Source organism: Cucurbita moschata, unplaced genomic scaffold (assembly GCF_002738365.1).
Source record: "Cucurbita moschata cultivar Rifu unplaced genomic scaffold, Cmos_1.0 Cmo_Scf00019, whole genome shotgun sequence".
NCBI classification, from domain to species: Eukaryota; Viridiplantae; Streptophyta; class Magnoliopsida; order Cucurbitales; family Cucurbitaceae; genus Cucurbita; species Cucurbita moschata.
Genome location: NW_019268535.1, coordinates 3,124,381 through 3,136,356, shown reverse-complemented (window position 1 = coordinate 3,136,356; position 11,976 = coordinate 3,124,381). Strand labels below are relative to the sequence as shown.

The 11,976-nt window shown below is 41.0% G+C and overlaps 1 protein-coding gene across 1 annotated transcript; it reads left to right on the top strand.

The window, feature by feature from the left end:
* The first annotated feature begins 874 nt into the window (after positions 1 to 874).
* On the top strand, positions 875 to 8,393 carry LOC111457153 (auxin response factor 6-like). The gene is made up of 14 exons (XM_023099314.1): positions 875 to 1,793; positions 2,038 to 2,150; positions 3,246 to 3,344; positions 3,429 to 3,485; positions 3,572 to 3,727; positions 3,807 to 3,891; positions 4,518 to 4,608; positions 4,774 to 4,938; positions 5,024 to 5,146; positions 5,984 to 6,059; positions 6,160 to 6,304; positions 6,408 to 7,567; positions 7,656 to 7,846; positions 7,952 to 8,393. Exons 1-14 carry the CDS (start codon positions 1,751 to 1,753, stop codon positions 8,148 to 8,150), a joined length of 2,703 nt encoding a protein of 900 aa, XP_022955082.1. The 5' UTR covers positions 875 to 1,750; the 3' UTR covers positions 8,151 to 8,393.
* The last annotated feature ends 3,583 nt before the right edge of the window (positions 8,394 to 11,976 follow it).

The following is an 11,976-nucleotide window of genomic DNA, read 5'->3' as shown; positions in this document are numbered from 1 at the left end:
AAGTGATTATTTTATGTTGCTGAATAAACTAAGGTTTAAAATAATATTTTAATCTCAATTTTATAATTAAGTTATTCTTACTTTTAAATATTTCATTTAAAAATAAATTATAGGTTCATGTGAACTTAATTTTAAAGTTATATATGGAATTTATACCCAACTTGAAAATAAATAAATAAAATACAATATGCTTTTTCCTAAATTAATATATAAATATAAGTGTGAGCTAAAATCTTCGGATAAAAAATGAACCCGGGTTTGACCAAAAACTTCAAGTCAAACTACCTTAAAAATCTAATATAAATGGACAATACTTTGAACGAGACCCACTCGAGACTGTAAAACTCGATTTTAACTTGAGGGAGGGAGGAGAGAAATTTTTTTTTCGTGTTAGCTTAATTAGGTAAGGGATGGAGATTACATTCCTTACCTTAAAAAAAATATATAATTAAAATATGATCTTGAAAAAAAGTAAATATAAAATTTTGCGAGGATGAAACTCGGTACATCGGATTACTAAGGCCGACTTTCGTCCGCGATAGACAGATGGGACTTGCAGTCAAGCTTCCTTCTGCTTTTGCACTCGAGGGCTAATCTCCGTCTGGTTCGAGAAAACTTTTGTAAGCTTCAGTTACCTTTTGAGAAGCTTACGCCCCATAGAAACTGTCTACGTGAGAATGTTCTTTGGCGGTATGTAGGTCGTAAATCGTAATAAGAAATAAATAGTAATTAAAAATAAAAGAATTAACCCATTTTTGTGGGTGAAAAAAGGTAATAGGAAATTTGGAAAAAATGCAGCTTACTTTTGTTTTTGTTGTCATCTTCTTCGCCATTAAAAAAAAAAAAAAAAAAAAAAATTCTGATAGTTTCTCTCTCATTCGAATAAAACCCTCTTCTTCTTTCTTCTCTCTCTCTTCCACTCCTTGGCTCGTTCTACAGTGTCTTTCTACTTTTTCTTCCCCCTGAGATGAAAAAGACAGCGAGAAATAATGGCGGTTGTGCTTTGATTGATTGGAGCAAAGCGTCTTGACCCATAAACCCAAAATCAAAAAGAAAATTAAGAAACATTTGGAGCAGACAAAAACAGAGCAGTCAGAAAGAAAACACACAGCATCAACACAGAGAAGAAACAGAGAAACAGAGCACTCGGGAGCGATTCGGATGGTAAATCAACACTACTATTACTACTACTACTCTCCATCACTACCTATTAACCTTCCATTTCTGATACTCCAAACAAACCTGGGAAGCTCTCCTTACATACCCATGGAGCTTGCAATCGCATGATGTTATTTGGGTTATTTTTGTGAAAAGGGTACCTCTCAGTCAGTGCTTAATGGGTCCTTGTTAGTACCAGAAATGAACATGGGGGGTGGTTTTGAGATCTGGGTCTTTTACTTCTACTAAAAATCTTGAAGTTTCGTGTTCTTCCTTGAAGATCTGGTGCTTCCCAGGCGTTTCTGGATCTTTAAGTTTGTGGGCTCTGTTCTAGAACTTGTAATCTGTGGACCTGGAGGAGGAGGAGGAGTTGGGTTTTGTGAAACTTTATCTGGGTCTTCTTTTTTTGTTTTGTAATTGTGACTTAGAGATTGTTTGAATCTTGGGGGGAGCGTTTGTGGTGATTTTAAGCTTCGGATGAGGTTCAAAACTACTCTGTTCTGTTGCGAAACCGGCTTCGGTTGAGGAGAGGGAACCACATTTGCTGTTTCTTTGTTGGATTGAAGGTTATCATTGATTAGTTTGTGTAATAATGAGGCTCTCTGCGGCTGGTTTTAGTCCTCAGCCTCCTGAAGGTATGCATATTTTGAACCATTTTGCTTCAATTTTGTTTGCTAATGGGGTATGGAAGTAATCGATGATTCTGCTTATTTTTTTGCCTTCTGGCGGCCTTGGATTTTGCAGTTCATGCTAGATTTATGTCCTTTTGTTGCCTTGGAGTTTTGTTTTGTAATTTCAACTTGTGTGTGTCAACCAATTGAGTGGTCCAGGTGCGGGAGTTCTTGGCCTTTTTCATGAAAATTGATATCAATTTTGCAGGTGAGAGGAGGGTCCTGAATTCTGAGCTTTGGCATGCGTGTGCGGGTCCTCTTGTTTCTCTTCCGGCTGTTGGGAGTCGGGTTGTTTATTTTCCTCAAGGACATAGTGAGCAGGTAAACTCCACGATTAGGATGTATATTCAATGGCTACTTGGGATTCTTTTGCTCGTTCTCTTCGGCCTATAAAACTTGGTTTTCTGTTGAGAATTAACAACCCGGATGGTTATTGATGTGTTTTTGGATGAGACCCCACGTATGTTGGAGAGGGGAATGAAACATTTCTTTTATAAGGGTGTGGATACTTTTCCCTAGCAGACGTGTTTTAGAAACCTTAAGGGAAACCCCAAAGAAGACAATATCTGCTAGTGGTGAGCTTGGACAGTTACAAATGGTATTAGAGCCAGACACTGGGCGGTGTGCCAGCGAGGACGCTGGACCCTGAAGAGGGGTGGATTGTGAGATCTCGCATCGATTGGAAAGGGGAACGAGTGCCTGTGAAGATGCTGGGTCTTGAAGGAGGTGGATTGTGAGATCTTACATCGATTGGAGAGTGAAACGAAATATTTTTTACAAGGGTGTGGAAACCTCTCCCTAGCAGTCGGTTGAAGAGGGAAACAAAACATTCTTTATGAGGGTTTAGAAACCTCTTTCTAACAGACGCGTTTTAAAAACCTTGAGGGGAATCTTGAGAGGAAAAGTCCAAATAGGACAATATCTGCTTGCGGTGAGCGTGAACTGTTACAAATGGTATTAGAGCTTGGACGCTGGGCCCCGAAGGGGGGGTGAATTGTAAGATCCCACATCGATTGGAAAGGAGAATGAGAGCCAACGAGGGATGCTGGGTCCAAAAGGGGGTGGATTGTGAGATTCTACATCGGTTGGAGAGGGGAACGAAACATTTTTTACAAGGGTGTGGAAACCTCTCCCTAGCAGTCGTTGCATAGGGGAACAAAACATTCTTTATAAGGGTGTGGAAACCCCTCCCTAGCCGCGCGTTTTAAAAACCTTGAAGGGAAGCCCAAAAGGAAAAGCCCAAAGAGGACAATATCGGTTGGCGGTGGGTTTAAACTGTTACACTGTTACTTTGTGTTCCGGTGTGATTTTGACAGCAGTTCAACCTCCTCCGTTCCGGAGATTGATATGATCTCTCATATTTAATCTTTAAGCTCTTCAAGTATTGAAGTTAATTCCAACTTGTTTTCTGGGCAGGTTGCTGCATCTACCAACAAAGAGGTGGATACCCAGATCCCAAATTACCCAAGTTTACCACCGCAGCTCATCTGTCAACTTCACAACTTGACAATGCATGTAAGGCTTGATACTTCGCTTGCTTCTGGGTCTGGTTATTGTAAGCCAGGCTTCATATTAATCTCTGAGTGTTTAAAACTTCAGGCGGATGCTGACACTGATGAAGTATACGCTCAGATGACTTTGCAACCCTTGAGTGCTGTAGGATTATATCTCCTTTCTCGTATTTTGATTGGTTGGCTTTCATTCTTCATGTTTTGCTTGATATGAATTACATTGCTATGCAGCAAGAATTGAAGGAAGCCTACCTTCCAGCTGAGTTGGGCACTCCAAGTAGGCAGCCAACAAATTACTTTTGCAAAACTTTGACAGCCAGTGATACCAGCACACATGGGGGGTTTTCGGTTCCTCGCCGTGCTGCTGAAAAAGTATTTCCTCCTTTGGTAAGTGCCCTTTAAGGTGTTGAGTAGTCATTGCTAATGTCAGTTCATGATTTTCTCTGACAATATAGCTTTGATGCAGGACTTCTCCATGCAGCCTCCAGCCCAAGAGCTAATTGCGAGGGACCTACATGATAATGAGTGGAAATTTAGACATATTTTTCGTGGTGGGTGTTCATTTCTAGATAGTTTCTTCCTTTAACCTTTCCTCTTTGCATCTAATTTGTATAATGGTGGCATTGGGAGGGATATTGTGAGATCTCAATTGGTTGGGGAGGAGAACGAAGTGTTGTTTATATGGGTGTGGAAACTTCTCCCTAGCACACGTGTTTTAAAAACCTTGAGGGGAAGCTTGAAAGGAAAAGCCCCAAGAGGACAATATCTGCTAGCGGTGGGCTTGAGTTGTTACAAATGGCTTTAGAGCCAAACACTGGACGATGTGCCATCGAGGAGGCGGATCCCCAAAAGGGGGTGGACATGAGGCGGTGTGCCAGCAAGGACTCTGGGCCCTGAAAGGGGTGGATTAGGAGGTCTCACATCGATTGGAGAAAGGAACGAGTGCCAACGAGGACGCTGGGTCCCGAAGGGGGTGGATTGTGAGATCCCACATCGGTTGGGGAGGAGAACGAAATATTCTTTATAAGGGTGTGGAAACCTCTCCCTAGCATACGCATTTTAAAAACCTTGAGGGGAAGTTTGAAAGAGAAAGCCCAAATAGGACAATATATACTAGCGGTTGACTTGAGTTGTTACCTTATGCTAATGGAGAACTGACTTCTTAATGTCTTTGCAGGCCAGCCTAAAAGACACCTTCTAACAACTGGATGGAGTGTCTTTGTGAGCGCCAAACGACTCGTTGCTGGTGATGCTGTGCTTTTTATCTGGTATGCGGTGTTGTCTCATGTTTGACTCCTTATGATTATCAAGTTTGGCTTATGATATCCGCTATAAAATAGTTTCATAACTATTTATTGGACCTCGACTTCGAGCTACCAGCTTGTCAGTGTAAGCCTGCCATCTATTGTATAATACTGACCTTTTTTCTTCAGGAATGAAAAGAACCAATTACTCCTCGGAATCAGGCGTGCAAGTCGACCGCAAACCGTGATGCCTTCATCTGTTTTGTCGAGTGATAGCATGCATTTAGGACTCCTTGCTGCTGCAGCCCATGCAGCTGCTACCAATAGTCGGTTTACCATATTCTTTAACCCGAGGTGTGAGTTTACTCTGAGTTCTCGAGCTATTACTGTTTTCTAATCTACTTCTTGCTCTTATATAAAAACTTGGATTTCTGATCAGGGCTAGCCCTTCAGAGTTTGTCATACCACTGGCCAAATATGTGAAGGCAGTCTACCATACACGTGTTTCTGTCGGGATGCGCTTTCGGATGCTGTTTGAAACAGAAGAATCAAGTGTTCGTCGGTAGGTTCGGAATGTTAGTTCTATTGTTCTCTCTGTAAATTGTCTCTTAGGTGAAATAGTCCTGTCTGGTTACGTGTCTTCTAGCTCTTTTTCTTGCTGCATTTAGTTTTGCCTCTCGGTTATTGCAATTTGGTGAAGAAGTTACCTGAACCATGGACCTCCACAATGGTATGATATTGTCCACTTTGAGCATAAGCTCTCATAACTTTGCTTTTGGTTTCCTCGAAGGTCTCATACCAATGGAGATGGTGTTCGTTACTTATAAACTCATGATCTTCCTCTTAATTAGCCAATGTTGGACTACTTTTCATAATAATCCTCAACAATCCTCCCATCGAACAAGGTACACTATAGAGCCTCTCTTGAGACCTCCTTCTTTGGAGCTCTCAAACAGCCTCCCCTTCCTTGAGGCTCGACTTCTTCTCTGGATACCTCGAACAAAGTACACTATTTGTTCAACACTTTAGTCACCTTTGACTACACCTTCGAGGCTCACAACTTCTTTGTTCGACAGTTGAGGATTCTATTGGCATAGCTAAGTTAAGAGCATGACTCTATACCATGTTAGGAACCACGGACCTCCACATTAGTATGATATTGTCCACTTTGAGCATAAGCTCTCGTAGCTTTGCTTTTAGTTTTCTATAAAGGCCTTATACCAATGGAAACAATGTTCCTTACTTATAAACTCATGATTTTCCTCTTTATTAACTAATGTGAGACTATTCCTCTTAATAATCCTCAACAACTTTCAACTTCTTTAGTTGAGTACCGAAGTTTTTACCCCTAGAATTGGATGCCTATTCGTCGTTTCCTTATCTTTTCTCGTGTATGCAGCTACATGGGAACGATCACTGGCATTAGTGACTTGGATCCTGTAAGATGGCAAAATTCGCATTGGCGCTCGGTCAAGGTTAGTGAGCACAGTTAACACTTTGTGAGTAGTGAAGCATAAGTTTCAATCTTTATGAATCTAGAATAGCTGCATTACTTTAATAAACGGATTGATGCAGGTTGGCTGGGACGAGTCAACAGCAGGAGAGCGGCAGCCAAGAGTGTCCTTGTGGGAAATCGAACCATTAACAACATTTCCAATGTATCCATCACCGTTTCCACTTCGACTGAAGCGACAATGGCCAACTGGACTGCCTTCGTTTGGTATCTTTTCCTCTCATCAATTACCATCATTAGTCATATTCTAGCTATGAATTCCAGTTCTATGGGTACTCATGTCTAACTTCTCTATATGTTTTTCTTTTAGGCATCAAGGATAGTGACCTCGGAATGAATTCTCCGTTCATGTGGCTACGGGGAGATAACAGCGATCGTGGCATCCAGTGTCTAAACTTTCAGGGAAATGGGGTCTCACCATGGATGCATCCGAGGCTTGATCCATCCATGGTCGGTATGCAATCCGACGTGTATCAAGCCATGGCTGCTGCAGCGCTTCAGGAGATGAGAGCGATCGATTATTCCAAACTAGCGCCTGCATCGATGCTGCAATTTCAGCAGCCTCAAGGTCTCCCTTGTCAGCCTTCAACCTTAATGCAGCCTCAGATGTTGCATCAGTCTCAATCTCAGCACGCGTTTCTGCAATCCGTTCAAGAACATCAGCAGCATTCTCAGTCCCAAACTCAAACTCAGTCACATCACCTTCCGCCACAATTGCAGCCCGAGCCGTCGTTCAATAATCAACAACCGCAGCATCAACAGCAACCAAGACAGCCACAGCCACAGCCACCGCCACAGCCACAGCCACTGGTTGATCATCAACCGATTCCTTGTACAATCCCTGCTATATCTCAGTTCGCTTCATGTTCACAATCCCAATCACCGTCCCTGCAAACCGTCCCTTCCCTTTGCCAACAACCAAGTTTTTCCGATTCCAATGGTAACCCTGTAACCAGTCCTACTGTTTCCCCATTCCATAGTCTTGCAGGGTCGTTTGTCCAAGACGAATCGTCTCAGCTGCTTAACATTCAACGAGCAAATTCAGTAATTCCTTCAGCTGGTTGGCCATCAAAGAGGGCTGCTATTGACCCTCTCTCTACTGGAGCTTCTCAGTACTTTCTTCCTCAAGTAGAAAGTGGTATGTCTCAGAATACGGTTGCATTGCCACCCTTCCCCGGAAGGGAGTGTGCTATCGGTGATCGAGATGAGGGTGCAGATCCAGAAAACCATGTTCTATTTGGTGTGAACATAGAGTCTTCATCCCTTCTAATGCAGAATGGGACGTCGAACCTTAGGGGAGTCGGCAACGATAATGTTTCCACAACACTACCTTTTTCTTCCAACTACATGAGCTCATCCGGTACCGATTTTTCCGTAAATCCAACGACAAATTGCATTGACGAATCGGGTTTCTTGCAGCCTCATGAAAACGTGGGCCAAGTAAACCAACCAAATGGAACTTTTGTCAAGGTGATTCAACATAGCTTCTTCACATTGTACTATAATATGGCCTTGTTAGTATCCTTAACCCTCTTTTCTCCATCCATTCTTTGTACAGGTTCATAAATCAGGGACCTACAGTAGGTCCTTAGATATAACAAAATTCAACAACTACCTCGAGCTACGCAGTGAGCTTGCTCGCATGTTTGGCCTAGAAGGCGAGTTGGAGGATCCTTTGAGATCAGGCTGGCAGCTTGTATTCGTTGACCGGGAGAACGACGTTCTTCTCCTTGGGGATGGCCCGTGGCCGTAAGTTTCTCCCCTTCTCCATAACATCCATCATTTGCATGGTTTCCCAATATTATCTTCAATTATTTAGCAGCCTCAACCATGAAACTTCTTTATGCAAACCAGGGAGTTCGTAAACAGTGTATGGTGTATCAAAATACTTTCACCGGACGAAGTTCAGGAAATGGGGAAGCGCGGTTTAGAACTTCTCAACTCTATGCCAATCCAGAGGCATTCGAACAATACCTGTGACGACTACGGTAGCCGACAGGACTCGAGAAATTTGATATCAGGGATAACCTCCGTCGGTCCTTTCGACTACTGAGCGACTTACCTGGTTAGAACAAAATCATTCTACTCTCTTTTGTAATTTTAGCATCTTCTTTGAATTCTTAATATGAGATTATGGAAAACGCTACAGAAATCGAGTTTAATGCTTCTGAGCTAGTACTGTAATTAGACATTTTCTTTTTCTGATCTGTACTGTCGTATGTTGACGATACAATAGTCTTAGGACGTCAATATTTTATTCGAACAAGAAGACTTATGTTTAATGATGTCTTGTTTCTATTGCTGTCTAAGTTAATGAAGTAAATTTTAGCATAGATGGTTGACTGTTTTCTTATTAACTTCCTTTGCTGTGAAAGCTGGCTAGTTTATAATGACTCAAAAGTTGTAAAGGTTCGAGCTGTGTTCGATAGGAAGACTAGAAACCATTGACTTTTTTTCGTTGAGCGTCCAAGAAACGTCGGGTAATCGAATGTTCTTAGTTGAGCCATCACTATGAGTTATAGTGTCGAGATATGTTGAAAGCCACATGAAAATGTATGTAATGCATGCATGAGTGAGATGAAATAGTAGGAGTTTACCCAACTTTATTCATTGATGATGCAATTGGTTTCCCTCTTGAAGAAGGGTTGAGAGTAAAATAATGACAAAGGAATCGATCTATAACACTCGAGTCTAACCGGTATGGAAAATTTTGAGTTTTTGAGATTTTATTGAGGGCCTTAAAGATTAAATCTCCAACCGACCAATACAAAAGAAGAAAGAGTTCGGGATGCCTCGAGGTAAAGTCAACGGAGGCAAAACGGTCATTTTTGGCTAGTCTGTGACCTACGACGTAACGCCTCCAGAGGACAAGCGCTATGGATTTATGAGTGATGAATAGAGGGTGAGACCTCGTACTCTTGTACAATCCAGACTTGGACGTCAATTTTGCGTAACCTGGAGACATGGACTTTCGTCAAGGCCGCCAAATCGACCCAGAGACCTAAGCGATCACCACGGTAACCTCGGAGGAAAATAAGGTACTGCATAGGCCAGTAGGAGACAATGCGGCGTTGAGGAGCTTCCACACCCTTTTCCACTCTGGTTTGGTATCGTTGAGCCAGGCGTGAGGCTGATTAGGGTTGTGTGACCTGAGTGTGAGAATTTAGCTGGACTACCTTGAGCAGAGGATCCAGCCTATGGGAGGTGTTGATCATGCAGGTAGTCAGCATAGCTGGTGCCTACAGGGGGTAGTGCCCCCGACTTTGGGCAACTCCATGGCCTGTAGGATGGGTTCGCCAGCTACCTCCCATGGATGACGAGTACGCTAACACTCACCATGTTGTCCCCACTTGATTTGTGAGTGTACTTAAGGTAGCGCCTCAACTCCAGGCACTAGACATCGTTGCAAAGCCTTACGCGATTCAAGTTTATGCACAACAAGGGCAAAAAGCCTAGAACCTGGATTAATCTAGTGGTCATCTGTTAGGTCAAGAATGCGATGAGAACCTACACGTAGGTTGCTTTCTGCATACAGTTTCATATATTCATCCCCCACTATTTTTCCTTTTTTCAGATCAGTGAAGGCACTGGTCGAGACTAACACAGTGTACCCCTTCTCCATTTCCTTTTTATGTGTACACTTCACAAAATTCATTTGATTCGGTTTTAGTTTACTACTATGGTTCATTTTGCAAAACTTCAATCAGCGCGAAATCTATGACAATTTTTTTTCTCTCTCTTCCTTTCATTTTTACCATGCATAGTCAGTAGGTCATACTCGGGTCGAAACTCAGGACATGATACAATCAAGAGTGATGATACTTTACTAAATGGTAAGAGCCCAAACAAAGGAGATGTCTGCATCAAAAATGAAAATGAAGGCTGAAAGCCAAATTTAGCTCTTAGATTCCATGGCCCTTTCTTGATAAGCTCCAAAGTAGGCCCCCAAGCTCATACTGTTTCTGAATCTCTTGGTCTGATGCCTTTGTGATTCCCAGACCGCTTCTGCACTTTGTCTCACACCACTCCTTCCAACAGTGTTTTTAAATTGAAAGCTATTAATAAAAGGCGTTATACCCATAGAACAACTTAGATTAAAGATGGTCAGATCAATCTTGTTGAGAGGTACTGTCCAAAGAAACGGTAGTAGTGCTATCAATATCGAGTTCTGTAGTCGAGTCGGAAAGAAGCACATTGGTCGTGCTTCGACCGTATCTCTGGGACACAGTTGAATATAGACATCATGAATGATATTTGCTAAGTAAGTCTTGGATTCTATTCCGTTCTTTTTTTTTTTTTCTTTTTCCCTTTCTTGTTGCTTTATCAGTCCTTAACGTTATTACATACTTTCGATACAAAAATTACAAAAACTTGATATTTATATGGAAGCAGCACTGCGTCGGTGGGTCAAGAGAGACAAGTGTGTCGTTGTCCTCTAATCTAATAATTTGTTCAAACTTGTTTCTTCTTGGTTGGTTTTGAAGGTTAAAAGAGAGGCACATGAGGTTTGTTTGAGCTTTCAAGTTCTTTGGTGGGGCTTGGGAATGGCCAATTGTGTATTAAAGGTTGTGTAATTTGGATGCAAGCTGTGCAAAGGGACACTCTTTTTGTGAATGGAATGGTGACAATGTTGTAGGGCTAAGGGCACTATCTTCAATGATATGCCACCCCAAGAACAAGACGCAGTGTGGGGTTTGCTTTATTATTATTCGGCTCCCGGAACTTTAAATTTTATAGCGTTTAAAAAATATCTTTAATTTTTTTTTTATTAAGATCTTTTGAATTTTAAATAATATTAATTTTATTTTTAAAAGTTCTTAGGTACTTTTGAAACGTGATACTAACGGATTTGTTCGTATATGCTAACAGTAAGAATATTTTGAAGTTTTTAAGAAAGTTTAAAGGTATTTTTGAAATTTAAAAAATGTTTCAAAAGAATAAAGAAGTGAAGCAAGGCTAAAATCTAAAGGGTATTTTTGAAGAATGTATTAACGGATTCAATCTAAAGCCAACAGCTAAAATAATTGAAAAAAACATGTTCCAATGAGAGAAATCTTAGCTAGCTGACCTGAATCTAATCTTGTCGGACTGTTTTGTGAAGTTGAAGGCATTGCTCTTGGGTTCTCTCTCTTTCATATCCCAATGTCTTGGGGATGCCAATGATTATACTGAAATAATAATCTTGAAGTTAGTTTAATAATGCAATAAACTATGAAATCAAGTTCATAACTCTTTGTAAAGATTGATTTGTGTGTAACCTAAATTATTACGATTCGTTTTTCGAAGCTTTGAATCATGAAATGCGATGTGTATGGACAGATCGTCAACAAAAAACACGATACAAGTTTTTATGAATTTAAAAACAATGTAACGTTTAAAAGATGGAAACAACCAAAATACAAAAAGGACTAACATTTTGGGATGAACTTTCCTCTGTGGCTGTTAGCTCTCGAACACTTTTCACCTCAACTAGTTGGTCAACTATCATTTGGAAAAAAAAAAAAAGGTGATATCTAGGTAAGTAAGCTACTTGTTGGCTTTAATTGCATTCATGACTAAGTTAGTTACCATAGACTTTAATCTAGACTTTTAGAAGTTTAGGCTTAAGTTTTGTAGCTATTGAGCTCTTAGGAGTTCGTGAGATGGCTCTCATATGTGTCACAAACCAAATTAGGGTCTAAAAGTTGTTCACCAGCCTAATCTGGCGTCCCGTACTCTCTTGAACAGTTTAACTAAGTTATGGGTGAACTAACTTTTATTATCTTCTTGCTTAGCTAGCTTATATTCTCTAAGAAGTGATCATGGGTAACTTGAATCTAAAAGACATGACCACATCATAAATAAATCACGTGAAGAACAATATGGCATCATGAACTTGA

Excerpts from the sequence above, each read along its gene's own strand:
- LOC111457153 (XM_023099314.1), top strand. The coding sequence starts at position 1,751 with ATGAGGCTCTCTGCGGCTGGTTTTAGTCCTCAGCCTCCTGAAG. Across the intron at positions 3,486-3,571 it reads CTTTGCAACCCTTGAGTGCT|CAAGAATTGAAGGAAGCCTA; the intron begins GTAGGATTATAT and ends ATTGCTATGCAG. Across the intron at positions 7,568-7,655 it reads CAAATGGAACTTTTGTCAAG|GTTCATAAATCAGGGACCTA; the intron begins GTGATTCAACAT and ends TTCTTTGTACAG.